The sequence below is a fragment of the Pristis pectinata genome, chromosome 6, assembly GCF_009764475.1.
Source record: "Pristis pectinata isolate sPriPec2 chromosome 6, sPriPec2.1.pri, whole genome shotgun sequence".
Classification (NCBI taxonomy): Eukaryota; Metazoa; Chordata; class Chondrichthyes; order Rhinopristiformes; family Pristidae; genus Pristis; species Pristis pectinata.
The window spans coordinates 32842021-32865438 of NC_067410.1; the positions used below are offsets into that span (position 1 = coordinate 32842021).

A 23418-nucleotide genomic window follows, 5' to 3' on the forward strand; every position below is an offset into this window, starting at 1 on the left:
ATAACCAAATTCTCTGATATATTTCAGATGATTTTGCTTATAGTTGAGGCATGCATTTTGACTGTACTTGAGTACTTGTTCATTTGCATTAGGATCATTATACTCTGAATGGGAAACTTTGTTCATCAGGAGTGCAGGTCAGTAATTGGGGTTGGTGATCAGTGGTTCCTGCAGAGGCTTCTGCCCTTTCTTATGGAGCTGGCTGTCTCAATGCTAAAGTTCTGATTGGACCTTCCAGTGGGCAAAGTTCCCAATCCAGTTTTGGAAACCGTCCCTTTAAAATAATGTTGATGAATTCATAGAATGTTCTTAAGGATCGTTCCACAAAAGCACCAAAGCTAATTTCACCATCGACCTTTACTGAATTAATAGAGAATTTCACTGTGCTTTTTAATGTTATATAGCACAGGTAGTGGAGACTGAAAGTGAGTATTTAATTTAAATTGTAACCTACAAGTTAAACTGTCCCTATCACAAAGCTCAAATTAGCCCATAGTTTAGCATTATTGGTCTTATACTCTTGTCCTTTTATAACCAAAGTGAACTCCTCCATGTGTAAACCATAACTATCTTGTTACTCAGCTTCAGGCATTAGCCCAGAGCCTGAAGCCAAAAGTAAATTGCCTAGGCCTTTAGACTGGAACCAGAGATGCAGGGGTGGCTAGAATGGATGGTGAGGAAGAAAGCTTTGCCAGTTTAATTGGCAGAACAAACAGTCAACCCTGCGGAAATGTTGTGGATTGAGCATTCCCTCATCCTACCCAACTGTACCACATGTACTCACACACACATCGGCACATCATTTACCCTGGACATAGTAACAATGGAAAAACACAACATGCATTCAGAAATAATAAATGGTGCTTATCATGGTATGTACCAGGAGAAGGAAGGAGAAGGGAGAAAGATAGCCTACATTTTGATAGTTTGTTATGTCCCAGAAATCATCAAAATAAAGAAAGTAAATTTTTAGGCCACCGGAAAGATCACTGTGCTATTAATAATATCTTTTTATTATTTATAACAAATGACTGAAGATAATTTATAATATGAAGAGTTCTAGTTTTTCTGCAACTCTATACATTATGCACTCTCATGCAAAGCCAAGTCACAGTGATTCATCCATTCCCATGTCTCTTGCAGAAGACGCATACATGAAGACCAAAATATCAGTTTATAATACAGATTTCAATGAGAGGATGGTTATACAATGCTTCTTCCCCAACATCAAGTTTTATGGACCTGCACACTGAAGACGTACTGTTGGTTGTGATACTACAAGCATGAGCAGTCCAGCTTACATGAATGCACAAGTCAAAATAACACAAGCATGGGAATTTGGTGAAGGCAGGGAAAGAGGTGTTGCACTAGTATTTTAAAATAGGAGGGTTAAATGACAAATTGCAAATGTTGAATTGACTGCAAATTTGAGAAATGCTTAATTTGGGTATTTGATCAGGAGGAAGATGTTCTTTCTAAGTTAACCTTCCATCTTAAACTGGGAAATTAAAAGATATAAAAACGTAAGTTCTCTTATTATTCTCATTTTTTAAGATGCAGGGGAAACCATTTGGCCCATGGAGAAAATACTGGCTCTCAGAGCATTCCTATCAGTCCCATTCCCTCACTTACTTCACTGTAAACTATTTGCTTTCCAAACCCCATCAATTGCTTTCTGATTCTCCTGCTGCAACATCAGAATGAATTTACAGTGGACAACTAACCTACCAACTAGTACAGCTTTGGGATGTGGGTGGATTACACAGGTAGAATGTGCAAACGCCACACAATCAGCAACCCAGATGAGGTTCAAACCCAGGTCACTGAAGTTGTATGACAGCAGAACTAATTAGCGCACGGTTGTGCAACAATAGTGATTATTTCCACATAATTGGAATCAGAATATTCCACAATATTTGATCTTTTACCTTGATATTTACATTTATAACCTGTACAATCAGATTTACAAGTTAATAAGCATTTCTAAAAGGGAATAGTGGTCTCTTACTCACAGAATGACAGTAGAGACCTTTTGCTTACAATTCCTGCACTGTATTCAAGGTAAAGATCAACAGGTCTTTGAATATTAAGGGATACAAGAGAAATGGGTTCAGTGCAGGGAAGTGATGCTTTGGCAGAAGATTAGCCAGGATCTTACTGAATGGCAGAACAAGCAGCAGGGGTTGAATGGTCTATCCCTGCTTCTTGTGTTCATATTTGGGAATTTCAGGACACTTCACCTGTAGAATCTGTCTTCAGCTGCATGAACTCTATTGTAAGATTTCTGAGGAGATAGTCCCATGTTGATTAAGTGTTCTTAAAGGCTTGAATGTAAATTTGATTAAGAAAGGAATTGAAGGTTATAAATGTAAATATCAAGATAAAAGATCAAATATTGTGGAATATTGTGATTCCAATTATATAGAAATAATCAAGGTTGTGGGATTGGAATGTGAATAAAGGAGTTCCTGAGAACATTTATTAATTATCATCCTGCAGTAGGGAAATATATCAGTGAATGAATTTTGTCATGGGGATTTACCTATGACTGTTCATCTCTCTTAAGAGACTGAATGAACTGAAGGTGGCTGCACAGGGCCTTTGTGAAAAACAGACTTCGTAGATTTACCGGCTTTTACTTATAATGCTTTGGATGCTTGCATGTACCCATATATGATCTTAATAATGAAATGATAAATGTACGACTTTAGGTTATAATGTCCCTTCATTTGTTGCTTTATGCTTTACCTCTGTAGGATTGATATTAAGCAACCGTAAAAGCTCATTTGCAATTTTGCTTTCACCAGTATAAAGCTTTTAAACCCTTCAAAATCCATAAGATTAAGTGAATTATTTAAAATTGGAGTTTGACGCACTGGGAAATCATTTATCCAAATTGTCAATCTACCTTAACAGTTTACTATTTTCCCAAATGAATGAAAATTGGCAAAGTTTAAAATTATGTTGCAGTAGAAATATCCCAAAATCAGGAAGTGCCAAGTAACCTGTAGTTTTCTTGTTGCCCTAAAGTATTTAGAACATATAAACAGCACTGGGTAATGTTTGGACATGATTACAATGATGAATTTATATCATTATATTCCAACTGGACTGAAATGTGATTGACTTAAAGATGCAACTTATTACCAGTCACTGTTAGAGTCGAATCAATCAGCTGGATCATTTAGACTTTGCTAAGGTCACGTTATCCAGATTTGCAACTACCCAGTGCTGGCTGCACATTTGTGCAACTCTTGTGCAACTACAGAGCACTACATACTAGACTGGAATCACTAAAAGAATGTAGTGAGAGGAAACTAACCCCTGCAGGGTATCCTAGCATGTGGATTGTTGTAAGCTCCTCTCTGACAATTTGTAAAGATAGATGGTTCAAGTTCCCTTTTAGCTCCAAAAGGTTATAGTTTGTGCTCTCAGCATTCTTGTAATTTGGATAATGTATTGCTGCATTGGGTGAATAAAGAAGATTCTTGTGTATACGCCAGGGACGCCTCACTCATTGCTGCAATGTCATTTGAGTTGAGATATGCTAATAGTTTGCAATGAAGTAGAATTTATTTCCCATTCATCCCATTATTGACTTTAAAACATTACATATAAAATGTGAAGTATTCCCAGATGGTCTATGTCTAGACAATTGTAAAATGTGGTTTCAGACTGCTGGAGTTCTATCATCTCTTGTGGGACAACTGATGAGAACTTGGCAATGTGACTGTATTTTAGGCTGGAAATTCTTCAGCTGGTTCCCTCTTCCAAAAATGCTTGCTAAATGTTAATTTCCCTCATTAATTAAAAATCACAGCCTTTATTTCGAGCTATTTTTTTCTAAATTAAGATAAATTTAGACAGTTACTTTTACTAGTTCTTCTGAAAGTTATACTCTGCATTCTTCAGAGATGCTCTGTCCTAACAGAATCACTGCTATATGTTAAAGAACTGTTGTAAAAAAATAAGCAACAGGATTTTAGATTCATAATACACTTCCTCTCTGCTTTTTTCATCCCCTTTAGCCCCAGACTCCCATTTTGTGTATTTTTGTTTATTTCTTTGTTTTAAAATAACCATTGAAATGAAAGAATTTCTGTGGTTACACTAATTATACAGAGTCAATAATCTGAGGACAGATAGAACATAGAACATAGAACAATTACAGCACAATTCAGGCCCTTCAGCCCACAAAGCTGTGCCGAACATGTCCCTACCCTAGAAATTACTGGGCTTACCCATAGCCCTCTATTTTACTCAGCTCCATATACCTATCTAACAGTCTCTTGAAAGACCCTATTGTATCAGCCTCCACCACCGTTTCCAGCAGCCCATTCCACCAGGTTCAGAAACTTTAACGTACATAGAATGGGAAGAGGGAGTATACTATCTAATTTTCAGATACAAACAAGATTCGAAGAAAGGTGTTGAGAAGCTACATACTAGATTCTTGTGGGATGCATTATGAGTATTTATTTGCGTGGTAAAGGAATGTTCACAGTTTATGGGAGACTGTTCAGCAAGCTATGATGTTACCCAACTTTCCCTTAAGAGGTTTTGTTTGGAGGAGGAAGGGAAGAACAAAAGGAGCTACAGAGCTGAATATTATTCTGATCCTCATGTATAATGCTTTTGGGTAAGCAACCATCAATGTATTTTCATTGTTGTAACATCCTGGGAAATTGAACACACTTCAAAGTGCACTTCAAAGTGAGGTGCAACAAAAGAATGATATTCAAATGTGCCATTGTAAATCATATTTAACAAAATAGAAGCATCACTTTTTAGAGTAACCATTAAATGACGTCTCAAAATGTGGACATATTGGCAGAATGCAAAAGGCTGCAGCTTCTTGGTCTTCCACAATGTTGGAACTTGAGAGAATTATAGAAATAGCAGGTTCCAGATTAGTTGACATTCAGCTTATGAAGATATGAGTCCAGGCAGACCTTGCTTTTAATAATTGTAACAAATATTACTACTATGTACTGTTACCATCAGATAAAATGGAGGTGAACAAAACTGAGTATTTGCACAAGGGCCCCACAAGGCAAATCTTACCCCTCCAGGCATCTCAACAAATGTATGGGGTTTTCCTCAGCTAATAGTAAATGGTCCTTAATTCAAGTTACCCTGTGGGTTTGAGTTAATCATTAGGGCACTGATATATCTGCACTGTGTCAATAAACTTTCTCCACCAGAAGAAACGTGGAATAAAGAAAGTTCATACGGTCCGTCAAGCCCTTCTTCTACAAGTACATATAATTAGAAATTTATGACTGAGCCAACAACACAGGGAAAAAAAACTAGAAAAACCAGTTTTGGGTAGGAATCCCATAAAAGGTGCCTATGCATCACTGAGAGTAGTGATAGTAAAAATTTGCAATGTTACAATACAATTTAAAAGCTTTGTGATTGGGATGAGTCACTTGGATTTGATAGTAGTGAAATAGGAGGAGGGTCAGCAGAGGTGAAGGGATCAGTGCCAAGAGATTCCATTTGGATATGCCTTAAGAACAGGAAAGTCTAGGGGAACTTCAACCAAGATGACAAGTAGGTGAAGCAGTAATTTCTGACCTGTCCAGCTGTGAATGATTTTGTATTTCTTTGCGATGAAACTAGAGGTGTTGGTCAGGAGATCAATGCAGAAATCCAAGTGCGGCTTAATCACACATAGGTGATGGTCTCAGGGTTTGAATTGAAATGAAAATAGATCAGGGCATGATTTCTGAGGTGAAGGTAGGCAGTTTCGGTCACCAAGTTGTGTAACATTGTATTAGGCTGAAGCAAGCTATCAGAGAGGTGATGGAAAGAAGAACTCAAAGCCATTTGGTGAATGTCATTCAGTAGCCCCTCAAGCTGACGTCAGATTATAAACAGTCAAGATGTTTAAATTTTAAAGGGCTTTTAAAGGGCTCCTCCAGAATCAGCAGACCTTGCTTTAATAATTCTAACAAACATTAGTAGTATTTATTATCATTCTTTAGTGAAATGGAGGGAAACCAAACTGACCTTTTCTAACAGGCCTCCACGAGGCAAAAGTTGTCTCCACAATGTCTCAACAAATGTATGAGGAACTTTTGTGGATAGTACCAAAACAGATCTTAAGCCAAGTTACTATGAAGCTAAGGTTAAATTAGGCTACTGTTGTATTTGTTCTCTGTCAACGACCTTCCGTGTCCATAAGAAACATAGAGTTACAGAGTCATTGAGTAATACAGCATGGAAACAGGCCCTTTGGCCCGATTCATCCATGTGGACCAAGATGCCCATCTAAGCTAGTCCCATATCCTTCTAATCCTTTCCTATCCATGTACCTGTCCAAAAGTCTTTTAAGTGTTATTGTTGTACCTACCTCAACCACTTCCTCTGGCAGCTCGTCCCATACACATACCACCCTCTGTGTGAAAGTGTTGTCCCTCATGTTCCTGGAATATTTCTCCTGGAAGAGTTCAGGCTCATTTGATCCACCAGGACGATTCCTACAAATACTCAGAAGTCTATACAAATATTATACCAGCAAGACCTTGCCCAAAGCATCCAAATTCCTTTGAAATTATCACAACATATAATAACTGCAAATCTAAATTTAATGCTAATGATTGCCATGTAGTTCTGAAACATCACTTGAATGCTGTTGCAATTGTTGTATTTCTGCATATTTTGTGAAATCTAACATCTGTTCTAGCACATACTTATTTTCTTCACCATGTATATCCTAGTTCTAAAGAAAGAAGTAGTGTCTTTCACACCCCCATCAGGATGTCCTAATTCACCTTACCACCCATGAAATATTTATGAAGTATCGTCACTATTGCAATGTAGTAAGTTATTTTGACAGCCTCAGTTTCTTTACAGTAAAACAACCACATTACATCTGCTAAAAGGCCAAAACGACGTATGTACGTATCTTTAAACATTTATAATGGATCCCTCTGGAGCACATATAAAATTCGCTTTTAATCCTTAAACCAACAGGATTTCTTGTGTCTGACTATATCTTGAGAAGATCCATTGGGCTCGTCATTCTTGACCCAGCTCGTACCTCATGTTCCCCTGGGATATGCAGATACCAGTGATCTGGAGGCATTGTTGTCATGTGAAGTGGAGCAGTGAGTGGGCCTCAGGCAGTGGTTCCCGAGACGCTTTCATTGAAATGCTCAAGGGCCTTTGCTATTTTCCTTAAAAGATTCAGCAAATGAAAGACGGTCATATATAACATAAGGTTTATATAAGGAACATGAAATCAATCTCATTCGTTTAGATCAGTGTGGTCACCCTGCTTGATTGACAAGGGGATTACTCAATCAGGTCCATTCAACCTGCCTATGACATTGTCATAAATGTAGGTGGCTTTTAGGTAATTTTCTGAATATAGAACTATCTTATGAAATTAATTGAAGATAAATTTCAAGAAAATAATTTCAAGGACTACATGAATTCTGAAAGTTAAATGAGGTTCATCATTATTGTAACACCAGAAGGCTAAGTGGGTGGAGAAGGAGGAATCCTGAGAAGATTTGAAAAGGTGCTAGAGTGTCTCATCTCGGAAAGCCAGCCTCCATGTATTCAAAAGTTCTGCTGGAAAGGAAGATTGTAAAGAGTGGGATAAGTCACAGATTACATGATTTTATAATTGTTTTTAACATGTTTATTTTGTTGCTTCCTTATGAATCAACTCCCCAGAAGCAGTATTACAACTTGTGGTTAAAAGCAGTGCGTATTTTGGAATAAACTCATTCACTGTTGGCTTTACATTTTACTGGAACATGATATTCAAATTACTAACTTTAAAACACTCTTTAACAGAGAACGTTGAAAGTAACTAACATCAGGGTGACCTTAAGCAGTGATAGTTTGCATCCTTTGTTTTATTTTTATTTCAAAAGCAAAGTACTACTGATGCTGGAAATCTGAAGTAAAATTAAATATCATTGGAAATATCCAGCTAGTCACAGCATCTGTAGAGGTAGCAACGAAGTTAACATTTCAAGCCGATAATCTTTTTTCAACATTGGTTCATATTTCCAGCCTTTTTTGTTTTTATTTATATTTATTGTATAATACATGTAGCTTCAGTTATACACCAATCCAGGTATTGCTAGAATGGTGCATTTCATGACAAATAATTTAAATTGAAACATTTCCCTTTCTCTTCAGATCATATTATGTTTGCATCACAAATTGCTGAAAATATGGAATGATGAACGTGCAATGGTATTCCTGTCACATCGCAGATCTTGTGGTATTGATTCCTATGGTTTATCTTGTTAAATGAGGGTGAATTTGAGTCAAATAGATAGGGAAAGAAAAATAAAGTAAGGCAGTGACTGGATTAAGAAATTGAAAGGAAAAGGTTGCTGAGGCAAATCCAGTTGATGTGATGCATATGGACATTCAAAAGGCATTTGACAAAGTTCTGCTAAACAGACTTATCATTAGGGATGAAGGCCATGAAATAAAAGGGGCAGCAGCAACATGGATAGAAAATAGCCTAAGCGACAGGAAGCAAAGAGTAGTGGTGAACAGTTGCTTATGATGAGGACTGGAGAGAATGAGAGAAGTATATAGTGGTGTTGCCCCAGGAATCTGCATTGGAACCATTACTTTTTTAATATTTATTGTGGGCATAATTTCCAAATCTTCAAGCAACACAAAACTTGGAAGCATAGTGAACTGTGAGGGGGATAGTAATAGATATTAAGAGGAAATAGATGTCTCATGGAATATACATATAGATGAAATTAAATGCAGGAAAACGCAGTGTGTTACATTTTGGTGGGCTGCATCAGGAGGCAAAAAGTACTAAAAGAAAGCACACTTCTAAAAGGAGTACAGGAACAGAGACACCTGGGACACGTGTACATTGTTCCTGGGAAATGGCAGGACAGGTTGAGAAAACAGTTAAGAAAGCATATGGGATCCTAGACTTTATAAATAGAGGTATGGAGTACAAGGGCAAGGGAGCTATGATGACTCTTGATGAAACGTTGATCCATCAACAATTGAAGTATTGTGTCCCACTGCATACACCACACTTCAGGAAGACATTTTGACTTTAGAGATGGTGTTGAAGAGATTCCAGGGATTAGGGACTTCAGTTGAATGGATAGACTGACTAAAACGAGGTTATTCTAACAAAGGAGGTTAAGAGTGAATCTGATCGGGATAGTTAAAATAATGAAACAACCAGATAGAGTGGGTGGAGAGAAAAAATACCCAAGGTCAAGAACCAGAAGATATTGAATGAAGTGATTGGCAAAAGGACCAAAAGTTACATGTAAACAAATCATCTTATGCAGCAAATAGTTTAGAATACACTGCCTGGAGGAGCTGTGGATGCAGATTCAATCTGACATTCAAAATGGAAAAGAAAAAGTGCCTGAAGAAAAGTGTGGGGCCGTAGGGAGAGGGCAGGGATTAGCTGGATTGCTCTTGCATAGAGCCAGCTCAGACTCTGCAGGCTAAATTGCCACTCTCCATGTTGTAACCATTTTGTGAATCTGCAAAAATACGCAGAGTTAAAAAGAGTTACTTGCAAGTGTTTCGGAATTGTCATATTACATTTGAGAAATTAATAATAATGTTAGGAAGGATGTATAAAATATGCACTAATCTTACTCATGTATCCCATAATTATTTTTGAAACATAACTAGTTTGCATTTCTTAGTGTCAAAACAACTTTAGCTTTGCAAATGATTTCCTTACCATACTAGCAGGAGTGTGGATGGCAAGACTGGAACTAAAACAAAATGTCAAATTAAGGAAAATTTAAATAAACTTTCAGAAACAATTTACTACTTGTTGGAGTGAGATTCCACATCTTTGTTTGTTCTTCTTCTGTGCCCCAAGTTTGAGTTTCATGACAGGTCCATAAATCATTGCAGTAACAGGATCTTTACCAGTCCCAAATGGCAACAGTGAGATTAATTGGCATTTACGACACAAATCCAGTGATTTCATGACCTGAAATTCACTTCCATGGAGAGGCTCACAATTGGTTTTCTTTTAAACTAAAGGCAGAGCAAGTCAAATCATGCAGCCATTTCTGCAGAAACACAGCAGGTCTCTTCAGCATAAATTTAATGATTTTGACAAAGTAGTAATGGTGGACGCCATTAGTTAAACTCCATTTTCACAACAATTTCTGATGTTACATTGTATATCTTGCATATGGCAGTGGCAGAATAGCTAAATTACCCAATGAGTAATTCTGAGATCTGAATTCAAAATCTCACTGCACCAGATTAATAATCTGGAATTGGATCAAAATCTAATCGTGAGTTCTGCTGAGCACAGGATTGATTTTAGAATCCAATCTGGTTAACTGATGTCCATAAAGGAAGAAATTCTGTCATCCTCAACTGTAATGGCCGATATGTAACTCCAGACTCAGCAAGGCAGTCGACTCTTACATGGCCTAGCAAGTCAACCAGTTGATGGGCAATAAATGCTGCCTTTGCTGGTTATACCCAGATCTTGAGATATGAATATATTATTTTAAGAAGTACTGGAAATGAAGGCATCAGATTTCAATCTGCTGCTGCTGTTTTGTTATGAGTGATTGGTGTTCTTTTTTTTGAATGTTCTCAAACAAGTGGCAATCTTTTTAGACACCCCATATTTGGATGTTGGGTACTTTCTTATTCTATAGGTGTTAATGGAAAGCTTGTGCACAGTGTGCATTCCACCCAGTGTTAGTCATTGTACAGCAGAGGTGGTGAAGGAACTGCCACAGAGTGGGAACTCCTTAAATCACTGACATTACTGTTCTTACAAAGAATGTGACTGTTACAACTACTCAATGACCTCTCCCCAGGACTGATGACCCTTACCTTCCCTTCCACAGCCCACCCCTGTTTCATGTTTAATTTTCAGGTGACAGCTGTGAAGGAGCAGTTGGATTTCCCCCATGCTGCTCTCACTCACTGTGATTACTAAACTACCTGTTAGCATCTCTTAATCCAAAGAAGCCAATCAATACAATTCAAATGAAACCTACCCATTAAAGTGGTTCTGGGCTCTGACTGTCACTTGAATGTGCACCACAGGGGCAGATTTTGTCCTGATTAACTTATGGTAGCTGCATATTTGTATGGTGACTATAAAGCACACCAGGTTGTACTTCTCAAAGGAAAAGAGTAGAAAGAGGGTAATCCACAGACTACTTTGGCCCACCTTCTAAGGTCATTTAAAGATTGACACTCAAAATGCTAAAAGAGGACACAAACTCTAAAAATTGCATTATCTGAATAAATTGCTTCTTAAATATATAATTCTGTCATACCTAATTAGTTTCAAATCTTGGTTGTAGAATTGCAATATGTTCAGATGTTCTCCCACTCACATGGTAATCTGTACTGCTTTTGAAAAAACCTCCATCTGCTGAACTGCAATGGCTAAAAATGAGATGTACAATGCTTTAGAAATTTTGAATTTTTTGTGCTTCTACGTAAAGATCTGTTTACTTTTGGTTTTCTGTATTCAGCAGATATTCAATTATATGTGTGGATTCATTTCTCATCGGAGCATTGATCCTCAAATTGCAATTATATTTAATTCTTTCACTGACTTCATTCCAATCATGCTCTCTTGAAGACATTAATTCCTCAATGGAATTTGATTCCAGGAACCTGTTCCAAGTTGTTATTATTTTCTGTGAGACTTTGTAGTGAGCTTTTCATTAATGTCTGACTTTATGGCTAAGACAATCCTATCCTTAGAATAAATTTCCTCAACATCCCTAAGCCCATAACTCAATTTTCAAATGATTTATGTGCTTTGTTTATGTTTATGCAAGTAAGCCATCCCCATTCTAATGGTTGGAGGTCTTGGTCCTATCATGTTCCAAGATCATAAAAACTCTTAAAGTACCTCTGAGCGTTTAACAGTCTCCCTCCTTGAGTAGCTTAGACTGAATGGTACGTGCAAAATTCTTGGAATTAAAATGGCTCCAAAAGGCACATCTGCTGATGAAAGTTTGAAAGTAAGTGAAGCCTAGCATCTGGACCAATAAAGCCTTCAATAGTCCATACCACTATTGTTTGTCAGCAACCTAGCCTAATTCACCCATGAATCTTCGAAAGTTAGATATGACACTGAAAGACTCGAATTTTTCTGTCTTCCCGGGCAACCTTGCAAACCAAGGCCCTTGGGTAGCCAACCATTGGAAAACTTCATAGCATAGGCTGCCCAATTCAGCCAGTTTAAATTCTAACATTATCTGGACAAGCACTAAGTTTTCCAGATTTAGGTATGCATTCCTAAGGGGTGAGAAGGTACACTCTGCATGGCAAAAGGAGAATTTTACATTTGGAGATTTCCCAGTAATTCAGTTTGAAGATTCCAAAACCACACTGCTGATACTAGGCAAGCTGCTTAACCCTAACAAACTTCCTTGTCACACCATTCCATTGTCACCACATTTTTTGAGACTACTTCGAAACCTCTTCACTTATGTGCTTCCTACACATCTCCTTTTGTGTTCGTTTGTATTAAGTGAGTCAAGTTGGTTATTCCCTGTTACCTTGGGGTATTCCATCTTTCAAAATTATCTGAAAAGCTTTGTATCTTTATGTAGATCAAACAGTTGATATTAAATTTAAAAAGTGACATAATAAGTGAGTTGGTTATTCCCTGTTACCCTGTGGGGTTCTATCTTTCAAAATTATATGAAAGGTTTTGTACCTTATTGTAGATCAAATAGTTGATATTAAATTTAAAAAGTGACATACTAATTCATGAAGCAACCAAATAAAAGAATATATTAACTTTTTATTTTTGCTGTCACAGTTTAAAATGTCATTTTCATCTGGACATTTAGATCCATAGGGTATGAGTGGTGACCTTTGTGAAATCTGTTCGACAGAATTTTGTTAAAGAGCTGTGTTGTATATTTGACAGTGTAAATTGAGTGAAATTAGCTAAACCTTTCAGTCAGTCGAGCAGAAACATGTTTTTTTTATTTATCAGTACTAATGTTCTTCAAAACATAAACTCATTAATTCCCTTCTCACATTGCAGCTAAAAATTAATCAACTTGTTTTTGATATCCAAACTTCCCTTGCCTTCAAATAGGCTACCTCAGTTCTTTGTTTTCTTGACTTCTGTCTTTATTTCTGAAGATAGGCTGTTCATCAATATCTGCTGTAAGCTCACTGACTCCCGCAGCTATCTTAACTACAATTCCTCCCGCCCGGTTCCTGGTGAACAATCAATCCTATTTTCATGGTTTTTCACTCCTCTGGTTAAAAAGACCACCTTCCATACTTATACATCTGTTATGTCTTCCATTCTCCTCCACTGAAAATTCCTCTTCACCGTTTCTCATACACATCCGCTCACACCTTTTCCTCTGTCACTTCTTCCCCTACCTCTCAGAACAATGATGAGGTTTTTCTCATTCTCACTTCACACAACATTGGCCTCCTCTACTTCAGCTACTTTCAAGATGATGCCGTCATCAATTTTCCCATCCCATTTCTGCTTTCTGAAGGGACTATTCCCTTCACCTTGGTCTTTTCTCCAGTCATCTGCAATGTTCCTCCACTTCACAATGCACCTTCACCCTATGTACAGGGGATGCAGTATCTATTACTATTTACTTTCTTTGCTCCCGCTGTTCAAATGTTCCTTCCAACATAAACAGCAATATACTTGTAATTCTTTCAGTTTAGTATGTTGTATCTGCTGCTCATCCTGCGGTTTTGGAGATTGACTAATTACACCTCCCTAAATGTGACCTAGAGTTTGCGGTTATATCTATGTTTAATACTCCACTGAACCCCACTCTGAACTCCCTATCTTTCATCTCTCTCTCTTTGACTTGCTGTATATCCAAGCATGGTAGTGTAGCGGTTAGCATAACACTATTACAGCACCAGTGACCCGGGTTCAATTCCGGCCACTGCCTGTAAGGAGTTTGTACGTTCTCCCCATGTCTGCGTGGGTTTCCTCTGAGTGCTCCGGTTTCCTTCCACATTCCAAAAGACGTACCAGTTAGGAAGTTGTGGGCATGGTATGTTGGCGCTGGAAGCGTGGTGACACTTGTGGGCTGCCCCCAGAATGCTCTACACAAAAGCTGCATTTCACTGTGCATTTCGATGTACCTGTGACTAATGAAGATATCTTATCTTATCTTAATGAAGTTCAATGAGGAAAAACATCTCATGCACCCCTATAAACCCTTCTGAACTTATTCCATACCAAAACTTTTATACCTTGCACCGATCCTTTTTGTCCATTAAATCATTGTTTTTCCAGTTCTGTTGAAGGTCATCAACCTGAAATGTTAACTCTGTTTCTCTCTTTACAGATGGTAACTGACCTGTTGAGTATACCCAGCAGTATGTGCTCATTCCTTCTTAGATTAAATCACTAATTATGGCACCAAAATAAGATTTCTATTTTGAAATTGATGGCTTGTAAACTTTACCATGCTTTGTACCTACTCATTGTGTACCAGCAAGAAAAATCAACTTAACTATTGTCATACTCACCTAATTTAAACCACTGAATAAGACACAATTGATAATTGGTGTACTAAACAGGTCATGTACATTGATCATGTATCAGGTCATGTATTAGATGTAATTATGTCAATAAGGAAACCATTCATTCAGTTAGTAAAAACAAACAGAAACTCAGTTGAGCCACTATGCATTTATGTGAAGCGTTCTGCCAAGGTACCAATGAATTCAATCTAAGCAGACAACATGAAAAGGAATCGACTCACTGGCTTAACGAAACCAAAGTCTTTTATATGGTCTGTGAGTTTAGATGTAATGATGTGCTACAAGAAGACCTGTAATTTCAGAATTATATCTCAGTTAGTTCAAAACCTTGGAGATTTGTGTCACATACAGTCTCCCTGGAACTGTTAATGATGTTTATAGTGAAGGAGAACATAGTACACTAGGGGAGTAAGAATTAGTGCAATATTTAAATGAGAACCACAATAACGTTCATGTATAATCGCACACTCTCAGCAATCTCCAGATCTCCAACAGTGATAGACATCAAGTTATTAATTATCTTTTGAGCATAAAAATTATTGTTTGCAATATTAGCATAAGAAAGATTAATGTTTTTATGTGACTACTATTGTAGCAAGGTATTAACTCATTATGTGCTATGCAGAGAAATGTGAATTGTATGTGTTAAATATTCGCACATTAATATTACCAACAATCAAGTGCAAGGTCGTATTCCTAAAGCAAACAATTTACGTTGTTTTCTGTTGGACATGAATGTCAGTTTAAATAGCTTTGAAACAACTTTGAAATAATTATACAGTTACATTAAAGAAACAGAATATAGGAAATGAATAAAAATTGCAGATTATAGAAATCTGAAATACAAACAGGAAATATTGGAAATACTCGGCAGGTCAGGCAGCACTTCATCAGAAGGTTCTCCAACTCAACACATTAATTCCACTTCTCTTTATGTCAAATGTAGAAAATATAAATGAAAGAAAAAGACTTGTCAGCTTTAAAAAGAACTTAGAGCTTTAGATTTTGATACGCCTTTCTCTCAAATCAGAGTCAATATGCATAGATTTAGCAAGCAATATATACTAATGCATTCAAACCATTGTAATGGTTTAAAAATCGTTTTTCAATTTGATCAATTCCAAATTGCATCTTCCATTGATTATTGCATCTTCCATTTTCTCTTCATTGTATTGGGTTAAACACCAAATCCTTTTCTAAATTATGACAGAGAAAGTAATTTCTGTTTCTTCCCCTTTAGATGGAGGAACATGTGAAGTAATAGCTGCACACAGATGCTGCAACAAGAATCGCATTGAAGAACGATCACAGACTGTAAAGTGCTCCTGTCTGCCGGGGAAAGTGGCTGGGACAACCAGAGCCAGACCATCTTGTGTTGATGGCAAGTAAATTAGATCAATAATAATTCAATTTAAAAATCACAGACAGAGATGTGTTAAATATAATGCTAGTCAGATTTCAAGCAACGTGATCTGTGTAGTAGCCTTTATAATTAAATTGCAAACGTAGATTTAAATGAATTAGCAACAAAAATGAGTCTTTGGTTTTTGTAATTAATCAGATAAACACTGACCTCTGAAGGAGCTAACTACAAAATCTAATCAAAGTAGTCATTTATATTTTGTTTGTATTATAGCTAAAGCCAAGTAACTCACTTTAGTTTAAACTGTTTGCTATTATTTTATCTCTCCATAAAATGAAAGTAACTTTGAATCATGCTGTAGCCATTGTGCCACTGTCTGAGGGTTGCTTCAGTTAATACTGCATTGAGCATTCATTATAGTGATGCAAAAATGGTCCTCCGCTATTATCTGTGCATTTACTGTTTTAAAGATTAAGGTTATTAAAATAAGAGATGCTTTCTGTACACATTGATGTTATCTTTCTAAAGTAAGACATCATGTGCTACCTTCACCCTTCAGTTTGAATATAATTTGTGACTTAACTTGATGGAAGCAAAAGCTGATAATAACAGTGAAGGCAAATGGATATCGAGAATCTTCATGGTTAACAAGAGCAATAGGTCATCTCCTTAGCCAATGAAATTTCAGGACAGAGAATTATACAGAAATGATAGTGAAGATGCATGAATTGGAGTTGAATCAAGTGCGAAAAAGAGAAATAACTAAAGGTGAAGTAAGAATGGATTAAGAAAGAGAGGAGAGAGAAAAATAAAGAAAAACTTACAGAACAAATTACTCTGAAAGAATTTAGTACTTGCAGAGATGTAACTTGATTGTTTTAACTGCTTCCTTTCAAAGGAGTTGATTGGTTTTGTATTATCACATCACTAAGAATGAGGCTTAATCTCTTTTGTGAGTTTAATTGGCAATTAATATGCAGATCTTGCAAGTTCTTAAAAATAATGGAGGAACTGGAGGTTGTTGATGGCACAATTCTGTTTGGTCAACGCAAATGGCAGAGTGCCAGAAATCGACCAGCAAATCATGGAGATTCAACATGCAGTCTATCACGTCTTTCCACAAACTTACTGGATAATTTCCACATCAATAAGATTGTGGGTCATGAACTTGCCATTATATTTTCAGGAAGATTTAGTCCATTGTGGATGTTAACTTCAACTGAGAAAGTTGAATTAATTGTAACTTTTTTCAAATTGCAGCAATATGTCAACATCTCCATCCATAGTACAAAGGATTCACATGCCAACCATGCATGGAGATGGATCTATTGTTTGTTAAATACAGTCACTGACAATATTATTGCAAACTAATACATTGTTACCATGGATTTCTATATAAATTGCAAACTAATCAATGGTTGTTTTGGTGAATTATCCTTGTGTATAATTTGTCTGTCAGGCTCACAACTCAAAATGAAACAGAAGACTGTTTCCTACCAGAAATCACCTCCCTTCTGTCAGCTGCCACAAATGCAAGCAAGCAAATTGTTTGCATGTTACAGCCCCTAAAGTGCAACCAAGAGGTCTGCCAGTAATGAAAAATTTGGAGGTCACTCATTTTACTCCTCCAGCAACCACTCGAATGTTTACTCATAAATATATAGCTATCATTTAACAACCTTCCCAGTTATTGGTTGATGGTTGGTGAAGCCCTGAGAAAGTGGGTTGTCTTCCCAGCTAAAATTAACAAATAGAAAGAGGAAGAGGCTCAGACACCAATTTTAAAAATGGCTTTCCATTAATATAATCTGAGAATTTAGCTTTAATTGACTGATCCAATCAGTCAACTGAATATTAATGCTTTGTGATCTTCAAACACTTTCCTTAATGCATAAGTAAGTGAGGGTCAACATAGAACTAAACAAAACAGTTATAAAAAGAGTACAAGAACACAAGAAAGTAGGAGCTGGAATAAGCCACCAGGCCTCTCAAGCCTGTCCTGCCATTCAATATGATTATAGCTGATCTATGCTGGCCTCAACTCCTCTTCTATGCCAGTTCCCCATACCCTCAATGCCTTGATCTTAATATTATCTAAATGGAGAGAAACTGTGAATGAGTGAAGCTCAGAGGTGTTTCTAGTGCATGAATCTCAAACGGTTAGCAAGCAGGTGCAATAATCTCAAATATTTATCTATCTCCACTTTAGATGCTTCTAATGATCTAGCCTCCACCATCCCAAGGGTAAGAGAATTCCAGAGATTCACTATACTCTGAGAAAATAAATTTCCACACATCTCATTTTTAAGTGACTGGCCCCTTATCATGCCCCCTTGCTTGAAACTGTGCCACTTGTGAAAACATCTCAACAAGCTCCCTTAGGACAATATTTGTTTGAATAAGGTCATCCCTCATTCTTCCAAACTCCAGGTTTTACAGGCCCAATGATCTCATCCCAGGAATTAGCCTGGTGAATCTCCTTTGGACTGCTCCAATATTACCAAATCCTGTTTTAGGTAAGAGGATCACAGTTGTGGTCTCACTAACAGCCTGTATAACTGTAACAAAACCTCCCTGTGCCAAAACTATATCTCACCTTCAGGTTCCTTGTTCCTAACCAAAGAGCAGTACATGAGTTAGGAATATTACAATCTTAGGGTCTTGATTATCTCCCAAGTATAGCAGTTCTCCACACTTCCATTAGTGTCAGAGCATCTTTCATGAGTGAAATACTTGCATTTTCCAGTATATAGCTTAATGGTAGTGTATCTCAAGCATAAGAATAGTATCCCTAATAATGTGAACTGGATATTCATTTAATTCTCATGTATACTTCTCGGTCTTTATGAAAGTAGAATGAAAAATCAATTATTGAGATATAGCAAGATAAAATAATTAAGCTGTTTTATTTCATGGTGAGTGAACACACAGAGAAACAGTTATGATAACATCCATTTAGGTCAAATGGTATGCCTTGTCTTTGCATAATATAGATTAGTAAACATGTCATGGTTTCCCACGACAGTGAATTGGTTATGTTACTTCAATGAAATAATTCCTAACATTTTATATCATTCTTTTGTTCCTGCCAATAAATTCTACCTGCAGTTTTCCATTTTAAAATCTGAACTTATTCTGAGGTTATCATCTGCTTTTTACTGGACTTGACTGTTTGCATCTCTGTCTTAACAATCAATTCAACACTGTCATGTGAGGTGTTCATTGATTGCCAGAAAAAGCTAATAAATTGCTTATTGATTACCTCTTTACAGAAAACAACTTGCATCAGCATGTTAACCACCTTTTTTTTCTTCAGGTTACTTTAATTTTTTTAATAGATATTTATTGTTCTAGAACCCAACTTTTGATGTATTTTACAAATTCTTTTGGTGAATCAAGGCAACAAAAACAAAACAAAAGGTGGTATGGTCATCTGTGCATAAAACACAGAGGTTATTTCAGCCAGATATATTGAACTAAACTTAATGGTCCATACGCTAACTATATTAACCATGGGTGGTGGTGATACTGGGTTCATAACCTGCAAGAAGGTTCAGCCCGCTGACCTGTGGTATTTTAATGAAGCCATTTGGTATACAAGTACCTATAGGTTTGTCATTGAATGCATATTAGCAGATAGAGTGGACATCTGCAATACTTGATCTCAACTAGATTACAGAAAGTACCATTCCTCAGAGTTTGCTCAAAGAAAGGACAAGATTTCATGATGTATTTGGGATAGACAAGGCTGCAAGTTAATTTAAAGATGCAATGCCTGTTGTGCTGTCTGATAGAGTCAGTGACAGGAATTGATGCAGGAAGTCCTTTCATAATCTAACCAGACCAGGATAAGTGAATACATCCATCCCCATTGTTCCCTCATTACCTCTTCTTGATAATCACCTTCATCAAATGGACTGTGTCTATTGGATCGACATGAATATTTTCATTCGCTCTTAGGCCTGTTCATTACTCCGTTGCCATAGAACACAGAATATCATGGAGAAGAATAACAGTAAATAACACCTTCCATAATTTTTGAAATTACCAGCTGCAGTAAGTGAAGCATTGGAGATTAGTGATAGTCCAATCTCTGACCACTGATGAAAGATTGGGTTTTCACAGCTTCCCGGAGATGTCATTAGGTATCGGTGACCCACATGCCATATAACTCTCAGTCATGTTGACTTAATTCCAGCACCTAGTGAAAAATGAGAATCTTCATACACTGTAATACTGTGTCTTGTGTTAATCACTGTGGCCTCATTAAATTTATGTGGCCCCACAAGCCAAATTGAACCCATCACGTGTTGTCACAGTTGACCCATGAAGCAGAATGGATCGCAAGCATCAGCTGGGCCTCAGGCAGTGGGTCCTGAGAACCTGCTCCTAGGCAACGTTGATAACCTTTGACAGCTTGTGCTGCCTAAGGCCTTTTCAAATGATTCTAAGTGTCTCTGATCAAAAGAGTTATTTTTAAAAGTTAAAATAAATTTAAGTAATTATATTTGACAAAATTAAAAAATATGCATTTATTTAGAAACAAGCTTAACTAATCTAAATTAATTCAAAATCTTAATATAAAATTAAAAAAAACAAATTATATTCCTTTCACCTTCCATCCAGGTTGGTGAACCAAATTCAAATGAATAAGGCTGCAGTTAATTTGTGAATCATAGCTGGCAGAATGCTCAGTGGCCAGGTACAAATGGAGCTGGCTCCACAGATCAGGACATTCGTGTTTCACTGCTGCTTTCAAGGTGCGCAGCTCTCTTAAAGTTCAGCTTGCTCACAGGTGCTGCATACTCTGGAGCCCACCAATAAAAATTAAGATCATTGAGGAACTCAAGTCTTCTATAGAGTTACAAGAAACTGCAGATGCTGTAATCTGGAGCAAAAAACAAACTGCTAGATGAACTCAGCGGGTCAGGCAGCATCAATAAAGGCAGAGGGATGGTCAATATTTCAGGTCGAGACCCCACATCAGAGTCCTGATGCAGGTTCGAGACCCGAAACGCCGACCATTCCTTTACCTGCACGGGTGCTGCCTGATCCGCTGAGTTCCTCCAGCAGTTTGATTTTTGCTCACGTCTTCTATAGCCTGGTGAGTATTCTGCAGCCACTGTCCACTTCTGAAAAGTGAATGGAAGAGTTCAGCTCAAACATGAATTGGTTGATAATATGGTCCATTATGAGGATATTTTCACCCATGAGTAGAGTGACCAACCAGGGAATATCATTCAGAGCAATCAAATGTCATGCATGCCTGGACTACCTGCAATGCATTTCCCTGTAGCTGTGACACTTTACTCTGTATTGTTATTGTTTTTATCCTGCACGACCTCAATGCTCTCTGTACTACCTCAATGCACTGTGTAATGAATTGATCTGTACGAACGTTATACAAGACAAGTTTTTCACTGTACCTCGGTACAAGTGACAATAATAAACCGATACCAATACCAAGGTCATCACATAATGTACGTCGGCAGGACCAATACTGCTAACAGAATGACAAGCTGCTTTCAGTAAAAGTATAAGTGCAGTGGGGCCTGGCTGATATGAGGGGAGATGGTGAAGTGGATATTGAATTGGGAAACACATTGTCTGACAATGTGCTCTTACTTTTCACACCCTGTACTCCTCTATGGGTACACAACATGCTGTCTCTTCTGCTGGTGGCAAAGTCTTTTCATACTGGTCCAAATGAAGGACACTTTCACAGGGTGCTCACAGGTTCCAATACCCAGGACATCACAGAAGTCAAAACAGGAGTTTGAAGAGCCTGTCTCTATCCTTGCTTAAGCTTCAGTAGATCCATTATGTATGAATGGTGTGAAATGGGAGAACAAAGTCTTGTCCTGATGCAGGGTCAACTATCTCTCTCTACATCCACAGATGTCGCTTGACCTGCTGAGTCCTCCAGCAGTTTGTTCTTTGCTCCAGATTCCAGCATCTTCAGTCTCTTTTGTCCCCGGCAAAGTCTTGCTGTTTCATCAGGGTATGCAGATGCATCTTTGATTAAATATTATATTAGGTTTCTATTGTACAGCACAATACAGAAAAATGGATTACAGTTCGTCACTTTCCTGTGTTGCTTAGTGTTAGTTGCCAGGTAGCAACTTGTTATTTTTCATTGCTTATTTATGAAATATCCAGTAAGCATGGGTTGACAGGGAACAAATGGTACGAAGGGTGGAAGATGATTGATGTGTCATAGAGGATGGCTGGTTGTTTACAGGGCTGTCTTGTGTGAATCTCATTACGTGTTGCTGGGTAGGGAGGTGATGAAGAGGAATTGTTGAGTGGCTACCTATGTTGCATGCCTACCTTGCAATGAACTCCAGGAAAAGCCAATCAGTTTTTCACTTTGTTTATGATGGCGTGTGTCACATGAAACCTATGTGCGCGCGCGCACACACACACACACACACACACACACACACACACACACACACACACACACACACACACACACACACACACACACACACACTCACTCACTCACAAGCACACTGGAACCACCTAATTTAGGATTTCAGCATCACCTAAAACCTTATGCTCTTTAGTATTATAATTCCCGCTGTAGATCTGTACAAGTCTTGACAGTTAGATCTCTTTTCATAATATAACAGAAGATATTAATTGTGTTTTACCCATTAAGCAGGGGAATATTTTACTGAGTTAATGTTCCAATTAACTAAGTGGGAATAGACACTAATGCCCAAAACGTACATTGTATTGTGAGATTGAAGATCACCAATTCTCTGTTGGGGAGAAATTTAGATGGCTGCATACAAATGATTACATTTTATCCTATATTGTATTCTTTAATGCAATGATGTGCAGATTTCTATGTGATTACTGGGATTTAAGTACCACTGAAGCAACCTGTGGAACCAGTTGCTGCATAATAGTCGGTAGTTAAACAATTGGCTGGATCACAGTGGACATCACCCACACCAGCTCTTATGGGCCCCAACATCCATGGGAGTTCAGCACTCTGGCCATCTGGGAAGCAGACTGGACATCAAATGATGACTAGGCTCAGGCAGTGCAACCTGAAGCCCTGCCCAGATATGAAGTATCCCTGGCTCTTCAGTTTATCAGCTTACAAAAGACTCCTGGACTGAATGGCTGGTCCAGGGTGGAGTGAGAGTGTTGCACCTGGCCTCCAGCACGTTCCCTATTTCTACACTGCAGTCTGCAGGTGTGAAAATTCAGAACACTTTGCATGTGTACTGTAGCTAGCTGGTGGTTCTCTGTGAACCTACTGGCCAGCTTTCAATGTGTTCTGACCCAATGAGATCACAAAATTGGGCTCAGTTGTTGTGGTTCATTCGTTATGGATGCTGATTTGACTTGGAATTTTACTTGTAGATTTTTTAGTGCACCTCATATGGCCACCACTCTGGGGACACCAGTAGAGATTATTGTAAGTCAGCAAAGGAGGCATATTGTGACATCAATTGTCAAGCAATGCTGGCTTGAAACTGTGCTGCCAAGTAGAACTTCAATGATCTAGCTAAGAGTTTGAT

The 23418-nt window shown here is 37.7% G+C and overlaps 1 protein-coding gene across 1 annotated transcript in view; it reads left to right on the forward strand.

Moving 5' to 3' along the window:
* The window catches only part of LOC127571345 (chemokine-like protein TAFA-1), a 261394-nt gene extending 245488 nt beyond the window's left edge, over window positions 1-15906 (forward strand). The window contains exon 3 of the mRNA XM_052017634.1: window positions 15758-15906. Coding sequence (XP_051873594.1) covers window positions 15758-15906 — 149 coding nt within the window. The remainder of the gene's footprint in view (window positions 1-15757) is intronic.
* Window positions 15907-23418: the final 7512 nt, after the last annotated feature.